This window comes from Falco rusticolus, chromosome 9 (genome assembly GCF_015220075.1).
Source record: "Falco rusticolus isolate bFalRus1 chromosome 9, bFalRus1.pri, whole genome shotgun sequence".
Taxonomy (NCBI): domain Eukaryota; kingdom Metazoa; phylum Chordata; class Aves; order Falconiformes; family Falconidae; genus Falco; species Falco rusticolus.
In genome coordinates this window covers 13656930-13672168 of record NC_051195.1, presented here as the reverse complement: position 1 = coordinate 13672168, position 15239 = coordinate 13656930, and the positions used below count along the sequence as shown (strand labels likewise).

At 37.5% G+C, this 15239-nt stretch overlaps 1 protein-coding gene across 5 annotated transcripts in view; it reads right to left on the bottom strand.

Annotated features, from left to right (window-relative positions):
- Nucleotides 1-1390: 1390 nt before the first annotated feature.
- WAPL (WAPL cohesin release factor) overlaps nucleotides 1391-15239 on the bottom strand; it is a 159860-nt gene continuing 146011 nt past the window's right edge. For all 5 annotated transcript variants that reach the window (XM_037400924.1, XM_037400922.1, XM_037400927.1 and 2 more), the window contains 10 exons: nucleotides 13632-13743; nucleotides 12540-12637; nucleotides 10888-10964; nucleotides 9481-9656; nucleotides 9050-9165; nucleotides 8196-8354; nucleotides 6699-6906; nucleotides 5408-5496; nucleotides 4231-4326; nucleotides 1391-3849 (listed from right to left, as the gene is read on the bottom strand). In XM_037400924.1, coding sequence (XP_037256821.1) covers nucleotides 3784-3849; nucleotides 4231-4326; nucleotides 5408-5496; nucleotides 6699-6906; nucleotides 8196-8354; nucleotides 9050-9165; nucleotides 9481-9656; nucleotides 10888-10964; nucleotides 12540-12637; nucleotides 13632-13743 — 1197 coding nt within the window. In that variant the 3' untranslated portion in view covers nucleotides 1391-3783. The remainder of the gene's footprint in view (nucleotides 3850-4230; nucleotides 4327-5407; nucleotides 5497-6698; nucleotides 6907-8195; nucleotides 8355-9049; nucleotides 9166-9480; nucleotides 9657-10887; nucleotides 10965-12539; nucleotides 12638-13631; nucleotides 13744-15239) is intronic.

Here is a 15239-nt window from a genome sequence, read left to right as displayed (position 1 = left end):
ACCCTCTAGTGCATCTGAGACCAAAAACATCTTTATCAATTCAGCGAGGTACCTGAGCCTGAAAACACGGTTAAAAGCAAGAACTCTTGTTAGTGTACCGGATTACAGAAAAAGCTAAAAAATGTAATGCCCTAAAATTGTTATGAGAATTCCCACTACCTTCTTGCGCAGCCAAAATGGCCATGCAGTGGTTGTTAAGCTCCCTAGCAGAACTGCACAGCTCCAGCTGCACGCTTGGCACAGATGCTTGGCTCAGGGGGAAGAACGAAGCTTTTATACCTTTGTATATCATCGTCCAACCTTCTGCTCAGAGAGACTCAATCTGCTGACAGCACAAACCCCATTCCATTAGGCTAGCTTGAGAAATCATCTCCAGCACTACCTGCTTCTACATTCAGCTTCTGGTAAATCAGTGCTGTACACATCATGCAAGATCATTTTCTTATTATGCAAATTACACATTTCAGAGCGCTCTGAGAGTGAAATGATTTATGTGAAAGGCGATGACTCCCAAATCTTCTACAGCAGCTCCACAATCGTCCCGTTAATCTCAAAATGCTGACGTCATCTCAAAGCCCCCGCACATAATGCTTCCTGTACTTATCTACCAACAACATAACCAAGAGGAAATACTTTTACAGAACTGTTGGGGGTTTTGTGGAACACATTTGCTTACATAAAGCTGTATTTGCCTCCTACAGTGGCACATACTAGTAACATACTGCTCCATATTTCAAGCTTCAGTAACATCCCTTTAGAGCACAGAAATAAAGCTACATTACACTGATGCTTGTTGAAGTGGCACCGAGATGACACATCACATTTAACTCGCTTTACAGCTTATGAATTATTGCGTATTGTACCTGCATCTAGTTGTATCACTTAAGAAAAAAAAATCCATTGGGGAAAAAAAAAATTCCACCCTGCAATTAAAGCATCATTTGTATTAACAAACAGTGCAACGCTCACAGTAATTTTCTCAGTTTTTGCTGAAGAAAGAAGCCAGTAACATCCCCCAAGACATGAAAAGTATCACCATAAGGAAGCATGTTTTTGTTAATCTAACTACAGCTCTTTAGAGTGGTTACATGCCCCTTCAGCTGAAAGATCAACAGCAACTTGTGTGGAGTACTCCAAAATGCATCAAGAGATTGAGCACATCATCTCCAGAAACTCCAAGGCTTTGTTGGTTTGACTGACCACACAACCTCAGGTCCAGGCACTGAATTTTGTGGAACGCTACCATCAAGATGCTCCTCTATTGCTTTTTTTTTTTTTATTCCCCCCCCCCCCCCCTTTTTTTTCCTCCTTCCCCTTTAACAATTTACCTGACACTGCCTTTCTGCAATCACTCAGAGGAGTGTTCTATTGCATGTTAAAAGACAAGATATGTATTGAAAGTAGCAATTTTATTTGAGTTAAAATTATTTACAAAAACCCAAAGACATACTTCATGAAACTGGTACAAACTATTTTTCCTGCCGTTGGCTTTTGCTCCAAAGATCACAGCTGAGAAATACTGTATAAAATAAAAATAGGATTGGATTCAGAAAAGTACTCTACTGTTCTAATTTCCAATTGAGAGTATTTACACAAATATTTACAATGGAAAAAAGTTACTTTAAAACTTTAATTTGCAAGTTGGCCTCAAGTACCCTTTAACGCAGAGTTATTTGAGGGTCTAACACACAAAAATGCACTGCAGTTCACAGGGTGATTTCTCCCCCCACCCTCAAAAAAAAAAAAAAAAAATCTGCATTTGTCAGTGCTTGACAATTAGTTACATTTAAAAAAAACTGTTAAACACTGAGGTAAAGCAATTCCCAAACAATTACCAGTGTAACAAAGAAAGGTAGTTGTCCCTGCTTTCCCCCATCATCACATCTGTATTTTATTTTTTCTTGCCATCTCTCCACAGAAAACTACATAATCAAATCAAAATTTTATAGTAAGTGAAAATCTCTAAAAATCAGAAAACTAGAAGGGCAAAATATTCAGTGATTTCCTCCTATCATTTACATACAGCTTCTCTCTCTCTCAATAATGATTTTTTTTTTAAACAAAGGGGAATACAACCTCAAAAACTTTTCTGAGTTACACTGATACACTAAGTTTTAGAAGGTGATGAGAGAAAACGCAAAAACGTATGACCAACATAGGATTTTTGCCGCTAATCAGTTACTTCCTTACAGAATTCCCAACAATCTGCATTATCAAAAATAGGAAGACATAGAAGGCAGCCACTGTATGTAAAAAATTTACAGCTGGCACTGATACAAAAGCACGAGTTCTTAACTTTATACATGGAGATAACACAAGATCTAAAAGCAGGTTAGATTTCCTGTTATTTCCCCCTCATTATACATAGAACTAATATTTTTATGGCTTCAAGTTTTACAAATTCAATGGAATAACATGATGCAACTACCTATACAGGTATTTAAAAATGTCAATGAAGCAGATCTCAGAACAGTCTGCAAATATTCAAGACCACCTTAATAAAAATAATTACCAATTCTGTTGGTCTGAATAATGAGTGCAAGAAAAAAACTGTTTAAAAAGTCACGTATTTTCTGGGATTCTTTGTTCCACTTAAGTCTTCAAACACAATGCTTTGCTGTGAACTAGACCTCAGACTGAACAAAATCTTAGCTATATCAGCAATTTAAGGCTTTGTGTTGTATGCATTTAAACTTTGTCATACTACAGAAGAATGAAATAGAAAGATTATGTCAGCTGGAAACATTAATCCCCATTGGTGTTTTAGCTTCTTTAAAATTCTTCCCCCTAAAACATCCAAATTCTTTGTATTGAGTATTATAAAATACATCTTGAGTGCTTCCTTGAAACAAATCAAAACAGCATTTCAAAGTTTTTGCTTATTAGAAGTGTAAACTACCCTGGGATTGAATATTTTTTTTTTAAATATTTTTTTCTTTCTTTCTTTAAACAGGGCACACCTTTTTACAGTTACTATTTTTTTTTTTTAAATGGATAACATACCCTCAAATGGCTTTGTGTGTTTATGGGTTTGCATGCTTCTTGGAACTACCAAGTGTTATGGTCTATCAGTTTACAGTACATGGGCCATGATAGTTTTAGAACTGAGAAATAGTTCAGCAACCTAATTTCAATCAAAACAGTATAAAAAATAAACTATCCAATCCTCGCCTCTTTGGATTCCAACAGATTTTAAATATAGACAGTAGTTAAAATCACAAAAGTATTTAAAAATTTATATTTTATGATTTTGGAATAATCTAGTAATAAAAAAGCAAGAGCAAATTAAACTCAAATAGGAGCGGTGCTGCTGTCCAGAACTTCTTTATTAGAACATTTGTTTGATACCTCAGTAGCTAAGCTGCCTTTGCACCTGGCTGGCATGAAACAGTGGCTCAACAGTAAACAGCAGTTGCACTATCAGCAGCAAGTTTTTCCCCTTGAAACTTGTCACGAACAAAGCAAGAAAAAAAAAAAAGATAGGGAGGGTAAACCCTGCCAAAAAATATTTAAATACTGCACTGCATCATAAACAGCATGGTTTCTTTATTTACTTTCCTCAGAACCTTTTTCCCCTCATTTTTGATAGTTGCAGATTGATGTAGTAACTGTCTTTTAGAAAATGCTGAACGCATGGTTAAGAGACCAGGTAGCCTTAAAAATCCGAACACGAATGACACAGATGAATGCTCTTGGTATATCCTTCAAGGACTTCTTTCATGACTTCTTCTTTTGTCTAAGGGTAGCTCCAGCATTAGAGTGCCTGCAGCGGAAGTTAAGTATCTAGCAGTGTTCCAAGTATTCAATCACCCTAGAGATAGATTTCTGGCCTGTTGTTCCAACAGCACACTGGAAAATGTAACAGAAAACAGAAGTAACAAACAAGCATTTGTAATACCTCTAAAGTACTCGAGAACTATGCTCATTTCCAAATTTTAGTATTTAGAATTGTGTGTCAGTAAAAGCAATTAGGTTCAGGCAGAGGATTCAAAAGTATTTTCCTGACCAGTCAGAACCAAATGAAATGAAAGTAGCTTCATTCCCCATTTACTACCAAAGCAATGACAGACAAATCGGTTTTCAGTATTTAAAAAACAGAAAACCATCCTGTGCTCTTCTAAAGACACAAACTGAAAAATATTAAGTGCTTCTAAAGATGTATGGACTATTAACAGAAAACACAATTACAAAAATATTGACATACATCAATTTAAAACATGTATTACTTACAGTAAGATTCATAAAACTGAGAAATTTTTTGAGCATTTCAGTCATTATCGAGAAGTCCCCTTCAGGTAAGTACTCCCTCACAGTAGTCACGTTGATCTAAGAAATAAAACAATCCATTTTAATTTGGGAAATATTTTTCCAATACCGAACTGTATTACTCTGCATGTGAAATGCAATAAGACAAGTATATTCACATCATTATTAAGATGGCTTTCGCTGTCATCTCTATGATTTAAGTCTCTCAAACAACACTCATATGTTTACGGTGTTTCTAGGAAACAACAATTGCTAAACTTTTTTTGGGGTTGGTTTTGGTTTGGGGTTTTTTGGGTTGGGGATTCCCATTAAAGGTGATCACAGCCATCAAACCTCTCCGGAACCTAGAGGATTATCAAGAACAAAAACCACCACCAGATCACTCTCCTGACACGTAGAGAATCTCCCTTTATAATTGTTAAGGGTTGAGAATTATTGAACTTATTGTCAGTATCACTCCAAGCACTGAAATTGTATGGAAGCTAATCAGTCAAAAGGTACAGAACAGCACGTGAAAGACCATTCCTGCCATCATGATGAATTTAGACAAGCATGAAGGCAGGTCTGAACCTCATTTTCATTCGAGTATATATTTGACCGAAAAGTTTATGAAGTTCTCGGCCATTAGAGTTCCACATTTTTAGTTCTATTATGTATTTCCAACCTGAGGCAATCATCTTCAACTCACATGGACATACGCGACTTCATGTAATTTCAATGGAGGTAAAAATAAAGCAGACTGATAAAAATGAATGAACAAGTCTGATGTTAACTTGCTTGTTGAAACTACCGAAAAAGAAAGCAAGTTTTAATTATAGAATAGGTGAGCCATTTTTTTTCCTTTGCCTTTCCAAAGCAAGTTCATTTGTTGGCTAAGACTAAGAGTGGAAGGGAGAGAGAGGCAGAAGAGGTTAAATATTCAATTCCAACTGGTTTCGATAAACATACTGATGTTCAGAAAATTTGTTTCAGACTGAATGCCTCTGGCAACTTTTCACAAAACTATATACATCAGTGTAGCTTCATCAACGTACCAGCTCACACTGAACCCTAATTCAGTAAACCTATTCAATACCGCGAATTATTACTTCACCAAAACTCATACTGGACTTCAGAGCAAGTTATTGACTTATTCCCTTACTGGACTCTCTTGGCAGAGACAGCCTAGAAGCAATGCTGTGTACGAGGCCACAATGCAGTCTTCCATGTGCTTCCCAGCATGCTGAAGAGCTGTAAAGAGAGACAACAGAGTGTATTGTATTCTCCAAGCAGCTGGTATCTTTTACTGCTTCAAATACAATCCTTCATTATCACTTCTCAGAATTCTTTCCTCTGAAACAAAATGAGCTTTTGGGCTGAGACCTCAGAGGCAAGAATCAGACAAACTCTGTCTACCTCAGCAGTACATTCTTGAACAGAAACATGGTGTTCACTCACCGTCAACCCGTTATGTTACACAGTATTTTATTAATAACCATTACAGTGTGCAAACTCTATGCTTAACACTCCAAAATACAAACACAAATGTTTCATGTGATGCCACAAGCCAGTAAGACTTCCACCCAAAGTTATATCGAGGATAACATATACAGTCCCATTTGCTAGACACTCAGCATTTTTGGGCAAACCACAAACAGCTGCAGCCACCACGACGGAGCTACAAAAAGGACAAAGGATATAAAGCAAGGTTGGAGAAAATCATATACCGCACCTACTATTAGAAGACCATAACGCTATTAGAAGTAATACACTGCCCCTACTATTAGGAGATTAAACCAAGAAGGACTGATGTTTCAGACATGATACATTTTCCAGAGACAAACTACGGTAACTCAGCTTACAGGTACTTAAATTCCTGGAACAAGCTACTGAAGATGCAGCACATAAAGGCTTTACATAGGTACCTGAGATACCACCAAATGGAGGGAGAAGAACTCAGACAGAAAGAAGACGGGGACAGGAGAAGCGTACATGAAAATAAGGAGCGGAGGAAAAAAATCAAATCCCTAAAAGCAGCATGAAACAAGAACAGGTCATGATACCCTGGGGAAAAAAAACCCCACTAAATTAAGCCAGGTAACTTTCAAGGACTGTTTCAGAAGAATAAGGTAAAGCCCTAAAAGCCATCGCTCCAGAATATTTCTTACACAGAACCTCTAAAAAGGTGTGGGGTTTTTTGTTTGTTTGTTTTTTAAGAAGGAACTGATCGAAGGTACATAAAGAAAATAAAAAGTAGCATAACTCTTCTTCCACTTCTCATGCTTCAGCTCTGAACTGCTCCTACTTACGATCTGTAACAGTTTCACCTGGGGAACACACTGAGGAAATCTCAGCCCAAGAGACTGCACGTCGGTAGGAAGCAGAAGGTGGGAATTTATGCAGTCACAAGAGCTCTTTGCTTTTTCTGAGCTCGTCACAACCAGACAACATACCTTTATTAAGATCAAGTTCTTCATCATCTTCTTCTTTCTTATCTTTCTCTTCAGTACTATCTGGCTTTTCTGTGGAGACCCACTGTATCTCCCCACTTGTCTCTTGCCATTCCCCACTCTTATCGTGCTGAGCAGTAGGAGCTTCTTTAATCAATTCGTCTGTCTGGCTCTCCGCCAGCTGTGCCGCTCGCTCACACTCAAGAAATAGCTAATGGGGAAAATTTCAGGGGAATTTCTATTAGAAATTAAATCCTAAACACATTGAATTACTACTTGCAAGTTTATTTCCTCTTCACAATTCACCGCTTAAGACAGTTAGTCGTCAATACTTTTCTTAATAGCCTTTTTTTTTTTCTTTTTCCAAGGAAAATATAATTTATCCCGACACCAACGCTGTGCTCTACAGAAGAGCCTCCCTCCCTCCCTCCCGCCCTTGCCGGCACTGAACTAGCAGGCTCCTCGTGGGCATCGTAGATGTTTCATCGTTTTCTTTGAGACGCAGTTGGAAGACTAAAAGTTGCCATATTTCCCTGCCCACTTTTGCTCTCTACTAATCCTTATTTTCTTTTCCTACTAGCTATCCTCTTTGCTCCCTTAGCTTTTCCCTTAGTATGTAAAAAGCAGAAAAGTAAGAGTAATTTAAAATTACTTATCAAGATGCTGCTTCAGTCACAATCTCATACTGTACACTTACATCTTCTGAATTATTTCCCAAACCATACAACCACCACTTTTAAATATTGCTTCAGAGCTGAACGCATTACTTATTTTTATTGTTGATTTTTTTTTTGTCCACTGCTGCACAGTTGTTTCACATAGTTAAATACAAGAACTGCTAAAAGTGTCCATAAAATTATCTCAATTGTAATAAAAAAGACTGTATTTCCTTTAAATCCTTTTATTTTAGTTTGCTGGTAGAACACATTCACCAGAATTATTGGTGAATTTCTTTTTTTATTTTTTAAGTTGGTCAATACAACATTTAATAATGCTGTTTCACAACCATAATCATTACATCCATATTTTATTGCTCTTATAAAGCATGATACTTTTTTTTTTTCTCTAATTTAATGTTACAAACTCCCAAAAATATAGTACTTAGAAAAAAAAAACTATGGAAGCAAAGTATTTAAGACAGGAGCAGCTCACAGTTTTTACAGCTGGTTTAAAACAAAACTAGAAGTAAACCATTTAGGAACGAGAAAACTAGAAGTAAACTCTATAGGAACAAGAAAGCTTTATGGAGCATGAGAGCAGCCTTTGGGTGCCTGTAATAATGATGCCACTGTTTTTTACCAGGAAAGCTGTTTCTGTAATGGGCAGTACTGAACAAGTCAAAATTGTGAGCAGCACCACTCTTCTCCCGCTATGCTGAATTATTCAAAATACTAAACAGAAAAAAATTACGTCAAATCTTCATTGCAGAGTTCTGCCTTTCCCCCTTGACAGCCCGATAATGAGAAATGGTAACTGTTACAGGAAAAACACATTTCTTACCTGCACTAAAGCCTGAACAGCATCAATCTGTCCAGTTATCTTTAGGCTATCATCTTCTCCCGTACAGAATGAGTCAAAAGAACATGATGTTTCCATATTGACAAGACAGTGCCTATTCCGAGCACTGTATTCTACTAGATTGATCAACAGACCCAATCCCTGCAAGAATTGGAGAGTCCGACAGGATTACACATATTGAAAAAGGATAATTTTGCAAAAACCAGCTATCCAGATAAATGTCGCCTTTAAGCCTTATCTTTCTGAGGACACATAACTAGCAGCACACCTTTATGAAACAGTTTGGTAGAAGGATCAGGATTTAAAGGAATAGGAGGCAAAACTGAGATCCCTCTATAATAGAACTTGTATGCAGGAATCCTGTTTTTACAAGTCTTAACACGAAAACATTTTAAAACATGTGATTTCAGTCATAGATTAGGGAGTCAGGTGTCCAACCTTCAGCTTATCATCTTAAAAGACCCGTCACGTGCACAATTTCAGTGTTGCTATTTAGGCCACACAGACCCTTTTTACATAAGCTGAGGTAAATTTGACAAAGCCCTTATCTCAAACAGTAACACCCAGTGTATTTCTACATTGAAAAGACATTTGAAAATTAGGTAATTCACAGACTTATTTAGCTAAATCTCTTTGTTCATCTAGCAGTGCACTTTTTCGCACCAAACAGGGAAAACGGAGCTCAAAGCCACCAAATCCTTACAGAAACTTTCTTTAAGCACCTCACCAAGTATATATAAGGTCAAGGAAAACTGTAGCGGCTGCTCCTTAATTTGGAACCAGAGTAGTTAAATGCACCAGGGGGTGAAACTGATGTAAAAGATACAAGAGCTTACCAGCACCCGAATATCAAATCTCTGTTCTTGAGGTAGGAACTTTGGAACCTGAAGCACACAATTCATAGCTGTGCCTATCAGACCATCTTGTTCACCTGTTTTTGTACTACCCCATTCTGCAAACAAAAAGAGTTTAGAGGCTTACTTTGAAAATACTCATTTTCATAATCATTAGCCGATTGATAAAAACCTTTTCGCCCTAAAGACAGACAGGGGTCGTTTTGCAAAAGCTTGCATCTTGGCACGTAATGCTTGCAAACACTCATCCAATTTGCGAAGACAAATTACCCGTTACTGTAAAGCAAGCGTCTACCGTACTTAACTACTTTATTACACTGTAGATAGAAAAATGATAATCAGCGTAAGGAAAGGGCGCACATAAATGTTTTACTTGATGCTGTAACACCGAACATGCAAATTTTTTGTTTTACCATTATCATTTGTCAGGTTGAGCAAGACACCGATGATGGCCCTCATACAGTCTTCCACGGCTTTACCCACATGGTTAGCTACATTCTGGTGAGGCAGAGGCTTATTGTCTGGTAAACAGATACTGTCTTCAGCACGGTTATATCTCTGAATTAACTCCTCGCAATGCTGCAGTGCTCTGCAGGGAGAAGATGCAGAACAAAATTACCTCCACAAAATACAGGACTTTCCACCTTTATACTTGTTTCACCAGGAAAAAACCTCAAATACAGAGCTCATGCAGAATTTTTCTGACACTTAGATGCCTAGTCAGTAGGGAGACATAATGAACTTATCAGCTATAGAATCTGTTATGAGCTCAACTGAAATTGTGAAAACAAAGGCCAGGAAAGCTTTGTGGCTTAGAGCTTTATCAGCTTGAGATTTCAAGAGCAAAAGTTCATTTTTCTTTCCACAGTCTTACAGAAGATATCGCCTCACCATACAAGCCCAGCCTCTCATATCCTCTGACCATCAAGGCACAACATTATCCCGACAGTGTTACCTAAACATTCTCTTGTTCTGTCCTCAGAGCTACTTCCATCCGTCCTCAGAGCTACTTCCACTCGGTAAGAAATAAACAAATGACACGTGACTTCCTAGCAGTAAAGTCTTAATCTTCTAACACTGCTGGACCACTGGCATGATTCTACCGCATGTCATTAGTCTGATGTTAAACTGACAACACTCGTTTCAACTACCAACAACACAAAAAATGACAAAAATATATACTGGCCTAAATAGCATATGAACTGTGCTGCTTTTTGTCTGCTTGATTTGTTGTTTGTTTGGCTTTTTTATTTAAAGAAGTACCCAAAATATCTAACCTACAACCATGAAATTATGTTTCCAATGAGGCCCACAGAGCCAAATTTTCAGCTCCATTTGCTCTCTTATGAAGAGCAGTACAAGAGGGATACAATCTCTGCCAGTCAACTGAGACCTCACCCAGATTGATAAATGGGTTAGAGGTGTTTGTACACGCATCTTTGCCAGGGAGAACAGCTAAGAACAGAATTTCACTATTTCAATTCTGTTACGCTCCATTTCAGTAAACACTTAAGCATAATGAAAAAACAATAAATAAACGTGGCTTCCCAACTGCCCTCTTCCGTGTTCATATTAACCAGGTACAGAAGGAGCTGAATCCACAGTTTGCAGCTTCTACAGAGCCAACAATAGCAGCGCTACGTATTGGTAGTACTCAGGCAGTTACACATACCCTCATGTAAATTAACTTCAGCATTACTTGATGCAAATTAACAGTGGGGGTTTTTCCCCCCTAGACTCTTCTAGTATAACAATTTATCTATTTTTTTTGCCCTATCATGTGCAGCACTCTGCAAAATTGTCTTTTTGTTATAACTTACTTAGCTGAGGAGACTATGAGTTGTGAGTCTTTGTACGCTATCAGATAGCTCTGATTTTCTGGATTATGCACAGTTACCTGAAAAGAGGAGGAGAAAGTAATATTAAATATGGGACTTCTTTTTCCTTGAAAGAGAAACATTCCCTCTCCCTACCACCCCGCTTCGTTCAGTTGCACATTTCTTAGTTATTACCAGTGTAAACATTCACTGTCATTGTCCAGTATTTCCTTGGAGTTTTCACTTTGTAATTATTCACACAAAATTGTTGTACTGAAGATAAAACCATCTTCCATGATATAGTGAGTACAGAAACCACGTGGCAGAATGTTCTGCCACAGCAGAACCCTGACTCTATATCCTGGGACTATAGTGTCCCAGGTGTGTGTATGAGTGTATGTAAATACACACAAAAATATAACAGAACAAAATTTTAGGTGTTATTTTTAGAACTTGTTCTGAGAGCTTATTATGCATCCAACCATAAAAATCACATTTTTTCTTGATTCCCTTGACTGAAATTCAGAGTAAGTTTCCAGAAACAGCAGAAGTTCTTTTAAATTTTTGTGACTTGGTGTGTTGATTTTTGTCATCTCTACCAAGTTCCTTAAGGACCTCACTAAATCACAAACCACCCTTAGGCTCAGATTTGAATATTCTACCACTAAACAAGGCTCTTCTTCTGCTGCTTGGCAAACATATCTATCAAATATAAATGCAGAAACTGGATCTGAACATTTTTCTCTCACTGTTCAGAAGGCACGTGCCATTAAAGTAGGCACCCTTGGATTAGTACTTCAGCAATTGTTCGTCTTTCTCAGGTTTTAGCTTACTTTACGCTATCTTTGAGTCTTTCTATTTTAGCAAAGAAACAAGTTAGCGCTGGAACTATTTGTCCTCTAACTTGGGTTTACGGTGTTCGCTGAGATTCATTGACCTGCACACTGAACCCCACCGCTGCTTCCTCAGGTGTGGAGATGTACTGCTGAAACATCACAACACTCTTCTGCTTGCTTACCGTATCACAACACAAAAAGAGTAACACTAGTAGCAAACACGAAACTTGGCAAAACAAGGCACTGTAGAGAAGCATATGCTCACAATTCCTGTCAATTTAGCTCTACACAAAACCACCATGTAATTCTGTTCAAATTTCTCATTTAAAAAAAAAGTATCATCTCGCACCTCATTATACGTGCTCAACTGATTACAGGACTAGTTTGACTTTCAGGGCAGTTTCCCCATTCAGCACTTAGATGATACTTGAAAGCAGCAATCCTTAAAATACACATCGAATTATTGCTTTTAAGAAAACAGTGCTTCTATAATGATTCGTTATTATTAGACACACACTGGAGAGTCAAACCCATGTCTTGAAAACAACATTCATAAACAGCAGGTTTTTGTAAGAACATGAGAAAAAGCATCACTTTGCATTTAGTTTTCTTACCAAAAAGAAACAGAATGGTAAAATAAAATTTCAAACTAACATTCCAGGACCAGTGATAAACATCAGAAAATCAGTATCCTCTATAAAGAAAATAATCAACATTACAGTGTAATTATGTAACAATACATTGAAAGAATGTAACATCGAAAAGGTCCACTTGAGAAAAAGCGGTTTTCAGAAATATGATGCATCTGCTTATACTCACACTTTCCAAGACCCGTAAACATCTTTCTGCACCCCATAGCGAAGCAACCAATTTCTCTTCATTTTCATCACTGCTTAGGTGATCCACACATTCTTTAACTAAACAGCAAAAAGAAGTTGTTTTCCACTATCAGTAAGAGATCTTCAAAAGCCAAGTGTATAAACTAGCTACTCAGACTTGCTGTCAACCTTGTTTTATGCTATACAAAACTAATATTAGGAAACAATTGTGAAGGACATGATCAGCACTCCCAAGTTTTTCATTTCTCCAAGTAAATTAAAAAAACCAAAACTAAACAACTGACCACAAACTTTCAATCTTGGCTTTACAAGTTTGCAATTGTCACCACAAATTACCTGTGTATTTTATTTTCTATTGACAATGAAGAGATTGTACAGCACACGACTGTTTCTTAACTGTAATGCACTGCTTTGTACAAGAGAAAAAAGATACAGCAAGTGCACTCTCCCCATACTTTACAAGTCTGAAACTGTACAATGCTTTCATCTCTTCAATCCTTCCTTTGTTCACCCCTTTGCTTACTTTAGACCAAGCTTTGTTCAGCTCAAGAACTCATTTTAGAAATATCCCTTCTGCTATCTGTGAGATGTCTTGGGTTTTTTTGGATGAACAAGTCTTTAAAAAATAAGGAAACAAAAAATCCTTTCTTGCTGAAGGGCTGACTTCCTCCAGGACATTTAGTTGAAAAAATCAGGCCTGAAAACAATTCTAGAAGACTGGAAAGGAGATTTTACTCCAGAATAAGCGTGCTATATTTGTGTGATGTACAGAGCTATGTAACACAGTAATCTGTATTCTGTCTATGATTAAGCCATTTTTAATCTCACGTATTATATGCATCATTATACACATTCCGTTGAACCTTAAAACTACTTTCAATCCCACATGCAACAGATTACAGTCACTAATGTTTCTCAGTGACTCGATATCGAATTGCACTCTTTGTTTTTAATACTACTGAGAAAAAATGCGTATGTTTCCATTTTTAACCACAGAAAACATATAAGCAAAGCAAACATCTTGGGAAGATTACGGATTTTTCACATTGTTAAAGCAGCATCTCCAATATACCTTTATCTACAATATGATCGAGACCACCTAGAAGTCGCAGTTCTTCTTTAAACCAGTCCCCAGCTCGTTTTGAGGTGAGAGACAGTAATGTCTCCATTGCCAAATGCCCGGTCTGAAAGAGTTATGTTCCAGAATTAGTGATATCATCATAGGCAGCTGTAGCAAATCTACCAAATCATATAAATACATGTCATATAAAACCCATAAAAAGCAAAGTTGTAGGTTCTGAGTAGAAGAACCACCAGAGGGAGCACAGATTGAAAAATATGTGTTACAACAATATACTTTGTAATGATAAAAAGATACTCTGCATTTTCAACATTTCTTGATTTTATTAATAGCTTAGAAAACCTAAGCAGACTCCTTTCATCTGTTTCTCTTATTATCAAAAGAAACAATAAAGGAAGGTAACTGTCAAATAAGCCGGGCAGGAAAAACCACAAGCAAAGCCACAGTGAACACTGCTTCTCTGTCTCCTGGACACACTGGCTCTGCTGCTTGTAGAATACATTTAATTCTAACATAGGTATTTCGCGTTTCTAAATGTCAAACCCATAGAAGACAGCAATTAAACTATAACAATGTAGAAAATCTTACTACATTTACAGATATATTAAAAAAAAAAAAAAAAGAGGAATGTATATCAAAACTCAACAACAGCCAAGTTAAGTTTACCCCCTGCAAATGGAAGCTGAAGGGATTTTAGGTGATTATCTTTGTTAATACCCTGCAATGTTTTTAACCAAAACTAACACCATTTATAAAGTCAAGACTGTAACTTGTTTTTCCAAAGGCCTCTAATAAGAGGCAAATCTTAATAATAAAACATATACTTACACATAAATTTACACCTACACAAAAGTGACCAGTATAGACCTCTGTAACACCTGGAAAATGCACAGGTAAATCTGAACTACTGTAAACTTAATAATCTCATATATGGTGCATAGGTGCAACAACGAAAGCTCAGAGAAAAAGGCCTGAGATCTGATGAAAGCCAAGTGAATTTAACCACTTTCAAGTTATCTTCCTTCCCTGACAGGCTCGATGTGTAATGCTTCAGGGAGGTCTGTGCTTATTCTCAGCTGTGCAGCACGTTCCAGGATACCAGTTCAAACCTGAGCACCTCCTGGGATTACCAGTACTCACCAGGCTTCAGTAAACATCCCATTGTCTCGGAAAACCATGTTATAAATTGTATCACACACCCCCCCCCCCCCCAATATCTTCAGCTGTTTTCCTGGTTTTCAAAATACTGACTTCCAAGGAGAAAAAGAAAGTTAGAAAAATAAACTTCTGGATGAAAAGTTACCACCCAAAGTCAGTCAGTTCTGTTTTTTAGGAGCAAGCTCTGTAGCAGGCTGTCACTGATGAGCATACAGTGAGTAACGGCATTTCTCCAACGTAAATGAAAATGTCCTTGGGTCATGAAAGTGTTGTGGGGGACAAGGGAACACAAGCAGCAGCAGCAAACCTACAACAGGTTGGTCATCCCTCCCTGACTCAGCATCATCTCAACTCCCCATCACTGAGGAAACAAAGACAAAGCTGCAATTACTCCTGCAACTGTTCCACCACCCGGGAAACTGCTAGCTGCCTTTAATTGCC